Here is a 9,830-nt window from a genome sequence, read left to right as displayed (position 1 = left end):
ATATATATATATATATAAATAAAAGAAAAAAAAAATAATATTTCTGCATAACAACATATACACGCAGGAAAACACACATTTTACATGAAAATGAAATTTTTTTTGGAGAAAGTTGTCTAAATAAAAAGGATCTTTATTAGAAACCAATCCTTACATAGATGAAAAGGGATGAAAGATGTTTATACCTAATCTATCTCTTTTTACACACGCCGGTTTTGTCGAGCGAAGTCCAAACTTCAATCTTTCTTTTTCCAATGAACCCAACATATCCCAATCCTGGAATCATCATCGATCGGTCTTCGATAACCGTTCACTTCTTTAAGCTTCTTGTTAACAAATTGGAATCTAAGGAATAATTCTAAGATGGTACTATACGCGAGTACCAATCTTCTCTCGCTCAGTATACTAATCATTATCCATTTCATACCTCCCCGTTTCCCACTTTACCTCTTCTTTTCAATGTCATTATTTCCCAAACAAATGTCAATGCCTTACTATCCGCTACGAATTAGACTACCTTTATTCTCTGGAAAAATCGTGAAATACTTGAATGACTATGAAATAGTACCAAATGAAAAAGTAGCAACAATTGGAAAGATAATGTGCATCTCGATTGTAAACTGATACCGAAAACAAACGTATCCTTCAAAATCCAATTAAAATATATGCTTGTTTATAGCGAGAGACGAAAGGCACCAAAGATCAATAATGATTTTAGTTTTAGCTCTGGAGTACTATATAAAACAGCACCATTTTCAATCAATGATTATTTCTTCTCAAACGAGGAAGCAGTAAAAATTGATGTTTCATTCTCAAGTGATAGACAGACTTTATAAACTAATTAAAGATGGAAGCGATCAAAAAAAACACCAAGGAAGAAGGACTACTGGAATCAGTACCATAACTGATGGCATCCGACCACATTATGAAAAGACTGCCGGGTTGCGAAAGAATCATTCTTACACAAAAGAAGTACTACGAATGTAGCAGCTGGCATATGAGTTCTATCTGTAAATAATGCAAAAATAATTAACTGACTCCCTGTCTTGGTGAAATCGTAAACTTCATTCAATTGAAGAATTTTTTTCTTTTTTTATTAACCGCAGTTATGTCATGGAAAGCACAGTGGAATGGTTCGACAATATGTTGAAAAAAGTATCGGTCTTATGTGTCCGTAATGTAAAATGATCCTACGACACAGCAAATGATTTCTGGCAATAGTGACGAGCTCATCCTCAGAAATGTGATCTTTGCTTTTTCCGAAAACAAAATTTCAAATTGTATTCACACACAATACATGACGTGAATATTCTATGCTGAAAAAACATTCCCAACATATTTCTGAGTTGCACTCTCCGTTAATAAATGATATACTAACCAAATTCAATAGCAAAACATCGATTGTTTGAGCAAAATGCTGCCTGCCAATGTGAACATTAACGGACACAACAATAGATATATTGCTGTCAAGAGCAGTCACTGTTACATATGCTTTTTCGATCTGGCAGATAGGAAAGATACGCTGCAGCGAATCACCACTAATCCATCTCAGCTGCACAGATATGAATTTTTTCTCTTCCACTTCATTCAACTGTTTCCGTTTTGAATGTAAAATCCATATCGCTCAAGCTGAATCTACTTCACATCAATGAAAACTTTGTAAGGACAAGATGTTATCTCAGCCATCAAAAGGCAAATTGTCCAATAGAATACGTGGGGCAGTTTAATTATCAGCAAAGTAAGACTTTCCGGAAGCCATTACAAACTAAGGCTAACGATGCTAAAGTAATATTATCGCAGACGCGTTGCATAGAATATATAATATAAACAGTCCTGTTAATCAAAATGTCAGTCTCTTTTAATGGCAACATAAAAGGTGAGGATATTAATTAAAAGGGAGTTTAGAATTAATGATGTTTACACAAAGATCACTCAATATGTAGCAAATTATATATTATGTATTTAAAACGTTTAAATGTCAAACGTCAGCTCCAGCTGAAGGGATATTATGTACAAGTTTAATTAAGCGAAATACTTAAATTTACATTCAATTACGAAAAACATTCATCGCTTTCTTTCAATTGAGGATGATAAAACGTCTTAAACATATAAAATGAATTTGTTGCGCATAAGAGTGGAATTTACACAGAAATAACAGTCGAGAATGTGCACATCAACGACTTATCGTCCGAACCAATAATATAAATGATATATTCACAATACCGAAGCCATCCCGATAATGTCCAACTGATCAGAGGTGACGAACGCAGAAACACAAGATAAATGTCATTTTGGACCTTACAAATTATATTACAAGTAATTTGTGTTGCCAGGAAGTACTTCAGTTCTTTCACTCCTTAAAAATTTATCAGGTCCTACAAAAAAAAGGAAACATGTAAAACAGAAACGTGTGCACAACAGCTTGAGTGAAAGAAAAAATAGAAAAAAGGAGTGCCAGTTGAGACGAAGATTACGACGGCCTTTCTTTACTTCCCCTTCTTTGCCTAAAAAATTAGTTGGGGATTTCTTTTTTTCAAGTTCAACATATTTCAACATGACATAATTGAAACATATTCAGTTACTCGATCAGATGAGATGATAAAGTGCCAATCCTCACTTTCAGAATCTGGCCAAAATTTCAGAGTATGTAGAATTCCATGAATCGTCTTTTACAAGTTCCAAACGTTCCCAGCCTGAACTTGGGAATTTTATTGTTTGGCCATGAACTCCAATCAATAACCAGCGTGTTTGAAAAGAAGTTTCATTTATCTCTAACGCTTGAAAATTAATACGCAATTTGAAGTGGTAAGTTAAATCCTGCTTCTGTTATTCCTTCGCAAAAGAATATTCGAATTTTCTGCTCGAAGACGAAAATGATTGTAAATGGAGAAAAACAAAATCCCGTAGTATTTTTCCTTCCGCACAACATTTCACAAAAATTCTGATGAACTGAAAGATCATAACGGTCATATCATAATGGATTATTTTTTAAACATTTTATAAAAGGACTTAGAATGAGGAAATTACCCCTCACAATGTGGTACGTAAAAAGTGATTTAATCGTTTGCACCAGCACAACAAATTCTGCCACGTTTTAAAGTGCCAAGAACCAACTTTTAGCCAGCTATTCGGTGCTGAAAAACAAATTTATTGTAAATAAATCCCCAAATTAGTTTTACTAATTAAATGCAAATAAAAACCAACTTAATATTCTTCGAAGACCTGATAGTCTTAAAATCATCGATTATTAGACTGCGAGACGTTTATTGAATGGAGGAGATGTAGATATCTCACTGTAGTATCACTTTGGTTGGAATAGCAGCATTACTCTCCTCCATCTCCCGCTTCACTCCCCTCTCACACCTTCATCTTGTCCTTGCCCTCATCTCAGATGTCCCGTAATTTCCATATGAGAAAAGGCTGTATAATCACAGCAAAAGTAATGGTAAAGGCTAAAAGATAACTCATAACGATATCTTCCTTCTTAATGGTAATCAGTGTCACACACATACACATACACATATTCACACACAGTATCACAACATTTCCATTTGCAGTGTCCTGACTTGCTGCCCTCCGTTCTTCTTGTTTGCTTATGAGCTCTTTAGCAGTACAAATTGGATGGATGCGACAAATGAATCAACTACCCGTCCAAATGACCGACATGTGAACAACCCACCTCAGAAGCAACATTGCCACTACTCCTTTAACAATGTCCATCCTTAAAGGATCCGTGAACCTTTTCACGACAATGAATCCTTCATTGACTCATTCCGTCCTTATTCGAGTAGCCCTCCCACAAATCGGTTCAGCTTTCTTCACTTATCATGATCCTCTTCTCTTTTTCAGCAACAAAGCAGCTTCGCCTTTCCGCGATGTAAAATGTCTGCCGTTCACTAATGATGCAATACTTCTCCATACCTTTCCATGTTTTAACCCTTCATACAATTCACCTCTTTCTACTGTTAATATCCTCTCTTGTTATCTTCCCAACGTAGCGGAGCTGTCCCAATGACTAGTGCGGAAAACGGGATATACAATCTGCCAGCGGCGAAGCGCAGACTATGAAATGATTTTGGGTCAGAAAACAAGAGTAGAAAGTGAAATACGTAGGTACAGCGGAACATCAGATGAGCCAGCAAAGGTATCTACTCAGCTCTCAGAAGGGCGAAAAGACATGGGAGAGATTGGAATATTAGCATGCGTCGAATAAAGCGATCTTGGAGAGTTCGATCATCTCACAGGTCGACTGCTTAACAGCGGACTTGAGAAACTTTTCTGGCAAGTTTTCTTTTGACAAGATTCTTGCCTGTATCTTACGATCACAGCAACAATACATGGACGGTTAGCTGAACGACCCGAAAGTCGTCATAGAATCAAAGTTACCAATTATTACCATTGATAAGTCCTCGCAGATTTTTCAGGATGATAATACAGCCAGTCACGATATTACCGGGTAATAACATACGCATGAGATATAAATAGCGATAATGCATGCAATAATGAAGATTAGATACTGTTGTTCATAACCCGTTGCATGAGGTTTTTTTTTTCTTTTTTATGTAGTATCAGGTAGATCATTCCAGCGCTAATTAACTACGAATTTATCGATTAATTCAAAATTCTGAAATTCCAATTCCTTCGCCTACGTCTGTTTTTGCAAAAGTGCAAAATAAATCGATTCACCGTTTCAACTGATATCGCGTAAAAAAAAACAAAAGTATCGAGCAGAATGAAGGACATACTGATAAAAATCAGAATAGCGGGAGTCGAATGTAAACAGTAGTGGGGGAAAATGATGGGTATATGGTGCGGCAATTCGAAATAATTAAATTTGATGAATGAGCAGTTGGAGACGAGTAGTCGAGTGGGAAATGTATTGATGAATGTACGATTAACCAACTTCTCTTTTCCCAGTTCGATACACAGCAAAAATAATCACGAATAACTTAATCAGAAATCACATTGAGTTTGATTGAGGCGCAATAATTATCATGGAAGCGTCAGTTACTATCCGCGTTTGTATGTGTATATTTCTCATATCTCTATATATAAATGCACATTTAAATATGACCTATCTTTATAGGCCCCAGAAACATAGTTATCTAAAATTTGAGCTCACCCGAATAATACTGTGATTATTTATTTGACAACTGTATGAAAGCAATTGCTTAGTGTCCAAAAATGAGAATTAAAGATAAAAGTAAGAAATAGGGTATTCTATTTCTTAACAGCTATAAACAGAAGATGTACAGTTTCGTGGTATGACCACTGATAAGATCCGCTGCTTACAACATTCTGATTTCTTTAAAAAATCCTAAGCATCTTTTATAGCAACATTCCGAAAATAAAAAGTTTTCAGAAAATAAAAAGAAATAAAAAAGAAAATAAAAAGTTTTCAGCGCTTCCAGGTTTGTCCAGGTAAGCGATTAGATAGTTGCAAGGTGAATAATTAGGCATGCAGTTCTCAATGGAAGCATAGAAAAAGAATCGGACAAATTATTTTCCAAAAAAGAGAGTGGGAATTTGGCTATTTCTTTGGTTGCACCTAAGAAATCTTTGGTCAAACATTCCTGGACAAAAATGCGATCAAACATGGTACAGTCGTAGAGAACATGAAATCTGCACTTGAAGATAGAACAGAATAGTCAGACATAACTTGAAGTTGAAATCCAATAGTCAGATTTTATCGAAAACCCAGAAACCCGCTGTATCCCTAAATGTGTCAGAGACTTTTCTTGCACATGTATTTGAAAATGAGTAAGTCAGATGACTTAAATTACTCGAGAAAACAAATATATTACGCTGAAAACTTTCTATTTCCATCCAATCAGCGTACAAAACTAAACATTCCAAACTTGCAAGAATAAAGATGGCAATTAATCTCGCAGTTAACAGTTACAAAAACTGCCTATTATGAGATATTGGAACAGGAGCTCTGAAACGCAACTGCTCGTCATCCGTTCAGTAATCAGAGCCATCAATCAGCAATGAAACATTCTGCAATGGACATTTTATCAGTTTGCCCTTAAACGTACATTCCGATAGATACTTCTATTTCGATAGATACTTCTATTCCAATAGATATTTTACCAACTTCTCGAAATCTGTAAGTGTCACGCATTTCTTTCCATCCATTATACAGTGCGAAGTGCTATGAACCCTTCATCTCATGAGATTTTTGAAAACCAAGCATTTTAGAAATCCCGGGGAATCAAATCAGAAGACAATCACGTTTCTCGACAATATAAATCTAAATAAGCGATCAAAAGACCACCTCGCTTAATGTTATAAATGAGGAAATTTCTACAACCTATAATTTCTGAGTTTTTTCTAAGGTGGAAAATTTACAATTGATTGTAAAAGTTCGGCCTTGCAGCTACTCTGAGATGACCCAACTCTGTCACAAAACTAATGACCGGGATACAAAATGCTACAGAAATGGATGAACGGAAGGTAAGTCACAAGAACTTACAGGATATAAATGAGTCATGATTTATACAGGACTGTCAGTAGTCATGATTTATACAGCATTCATCCATTAACAATGAAATGTTTGATTCATCAAACTGAATACTATAGTAATTTGATGCTAATATTTTTCATATATTTAACAGATTGGCTTTTTTTTATTAGTACGTCGAGCTTTTTTTTCATCAGAATTCTATTTTAACGTCGTACTACATGCTAGAACTTTGAAAGCTTTTTGTTAGATCTTACCATGACTGTAATCCAATTTACTAATGTGGCATAAGAAATTAGTCCCTTACACTTCACCTTTGGACGAGGGAAATTTTTGTATTCGTTAACGGATATTACTGCTGAAAAGTGGGAAGGAGGAGCAGGAGGAACATGGCAAAACAATGAATGATACCTTCAGTACAGAAGCAAAGGAAAGGAGGAAGAGGCAGAGGAGGCAAAGAGGAAGCGATGACAAACCCAAATATCGAGGAGGGTTGCTGACAATGACCCTGGCTATACTCCTGCTCCGTCACAAAGCAGCTGTCGCCGTTCATCACCGGTTGTCCTCTAACTGGATGACTCATCCATCAGCTTGAAATAGAAAGGATCGACTCCAGAAATTTTCTGAATCTGTTATTTTATAGCGAGTAAAACAGTTCAGATTCGTAGCCATTCTGATATCCAAAATGAAATTTTGGGAAATGACGCTTCTATCAAGGTAAAAGTTGTAGAGAATCACTCAGTGTGGATGGTAAAACCACAGAAGCTGATAAGAAGTACATCTTGACTATTCGGATTGAAAAACATTGAAACGGACATGAGACTCTCAGAAACTGAAAATTCGGGAATGGACAAACCAACTACACATTTCAAACCACAAGAATCATTTTCCACAAATATAGCAACAAAAAAAAAAAACAGTAGAGAATTTGAAAGCAGTGAATTTTAAAAAGCAGAGAATCTGAGCAGAGAATTTTACCTTAGTCTAGATTGATGAGGAACTGGTAATAATTTTAGTATTGCTATTCTAATGATAATAATGATGGTTACGATGATGATGGTAGCGTAGGTGGTGATTGTGATGGCGGTAATTTTGGTGTTGCTGGAGAAGAGGTTGACGAGAGGCGGGTGCCCTCACAAAGAGCACATATGTGCTGCTACAGTGAATTCCCCCTTTCCTCTTTTGGTTTCTGAAACATCCCATCACTAAGGAAGTAGAGGAGCTATAGCCGAGTTATGGGATAGGAAGGAGAGTTGAAGATTATGGTTCGTGATGCCGTGGTTGGAGGGGTAGTGCGAGTGGTGAAGATGGATAATGGCTGGGAAGAATGACAAATGAATAGCGGTATTAAACACTACCTTTAACAGCTGCTGTCAGTGGTGTAGTGACGGCTGGCGGTACTACTGCTAGAGTGGTAACGATAATATGGCATGTTGAACCAGGTCACCAAATGCAGTGCTGATTTTTACAGACATGAAGTTTGTCTTCTGATGAGAAGTATTCTGAATACCGAAATTCACTTGATTTCAAAGCTAATGAGCAGTTACTCCATGGAACAGCATTTTACTGTCTATATTTTAATTCGTTTCAAGGGAAGTAGTCCTAAATTTTTTTTTTGCTTGAACGACATGCAAACCTGACATCACTCAAAGCTTAACTCGCGCGTATTAAACAACTGGCATTGTATCTTCTGCGGAAGTCAGTTCATGACATCGAAAGCAATGTGAAGAATGGCAGAATAGAGTCGTCGATCCTTCTAGTGCGATCTAACTTGTAATAACAGTATTCTTCGGGTTATCTTCATTACCGCAACATCTATCAGCCATCTTCTGGAAGAATTGGGGATTTATTAGCGAAACCGTATGATATAGCCTAAGAAATATAGTGGGGACAGGACGGAAGGAGAATAGGACATAGAACGGAAAATACTACATATCGTTTTTTAATATTCATAAATCAGTGAAAGACGGACAGACATATATCACGTGTCACGATGGAGCAAGATTTAGGGCGGAATAAAATGTCTTTGTGAAAGCAGTAGAAGAATATTAAAAAACGGCGTAATGGCAGTTGTCGCATAGTCAGTTTGTTTCTTAGATGCTTCGCACTTTATTCGAATATTGATCCTTCTTGTCGTTCTTTGAAACTGTTAATTAATGAAAGAGATAGGATGAAATGAATAAGTGCAGGGATGAAGGAGTAAATTACATGGTTACAGCCTGCCGCATAGTTACTCTCAGTTTGGACAACGAAGTTGTGAATTTATGGATTCATTATGGCGAGCGAAACGTTATTAAAACCCTCAATCTGCTAGTAAAAAATCATCAAAAGGATGATTTATTAGCAGCACAGCGATCCATTCAGTCTTTAGTTAATCTGGGCAGTGCTGTTGCTGCCATAAACTTGAATTTTTGTTGTCCTCTTCTCGCCTATTTTTTAATTAGCAACAGTTGAAATGATTGATTGCTATTTCGATCAAGAAGATTTACATAAATGATAATAAAAGAAGAAAAAAGCTACGAACCAGTTCACGCCTTTCGGTTCCATTTATCACCCAATGCTTTAAAGGAGGAGTAAATAAGAGATACCAGCGCACATATGATACGTACCCACATTCACATCCAATATATAAAAGCTAAGTAAGCTGACTCATCCGTTCATTCAACCCGCTCATTTGCTCGTTCATCCATTTAGTTGTCATTGTCTGGCAAACAATTTTTGGCTTTATTGAAAAATCATTAGGGTCTGAAATTTTGCAACACAGCCCAGGAATCTTTTTTTTCGCCTCATTGCAGGGTTTTTCTTTCGTGCCAGTATAACAACTATCATATTGTGCTTGGACAAAGATTAATCCCGAATCTTATTCAGGAAAAATTGCGGAACTGAATATCTGTAAATACTGTTGATCCTTGGAGTATCCGAAAAATTAGTGGTTCATCGGAATTAGTTTCGCAAATAAACACTTAGCTTAGGATTTCTCAAACCTCTCATTTCAAGAAGATGTGCAGCAGATCTCGCAGTTTATCTTATCTTCACTCAAGGAAGTTTGCAATCTTAATTTTCAACATCACTTCGTTTTTCTTCGCATGGAGATGAAGAAAAAAAAATAGGAAATCCAAACTGACGACTTTTCCAAAATATTATATTACGTACGTTTTTAGTTTCGCCGTTACTCTCATTATTGGATATATGCCAGCTTTTGTTTTGTAACTGCTTAATATTTGTGTGCATACCGGGAACAGGTATGTGGAAGATTTCAGGCACCACAGCAATCGGGAAGTGCCGCATTCACGATTTCACTTTTATTTTTCGAGAACAAAATGTGTTGTACTGTTTCAGTTCATTCACTTCCAATTTGTAATTCTTC

The 9,830-nt window shown here is 36.3% G+C and overlaps 1 protein-coding gene across 1 annotated transcript; it reads left to right on the top strand.

The window, feature by feature from the left end:
- Nucleotides 1–6,867: 6,867 nt before the first annotated feature.
- On the top strand, nucleotides 6,868–7,794 carry LOAG_09721 (hypothetical protein; the record flags this gene model as incomplete). The annotated part of the gene is made up of 4 exons (XM_003145247.1): nucleotides 6,868–6,955; nucleotides 7,107–7,180; nucleotides 7,480–7,590; nucleotides 7,723–7,794. 4 exons carry the CDS (start codon nucleotides 6,868–6,870, stop codon nucleotides 7,792–7,794), a joined length of 345 nt encoding a protein of 114 aa, XP_003145295.1.
- Between the last annotated feature and the right edge of the window lie 2,036 nt (nucleotides 7,795–9,830).

The sequence above is a fragment of the Loa loa genome (assembly GCF_000183805.2).
Source record: "Loa loa unplaced genomic scaffold supercont3.374, whole genome shotgun sequence".
Lineage (NCBI taxonomy): Eukaryota > Metazoa > Nematoda > Chromadorea > Rhabditida > Onchocercidae > Loa > Loa loa.
Note: the sequence above shows the minus strand (reverse complement) of the source record. Positions and strands in the feature narration are given on the sequence as shown.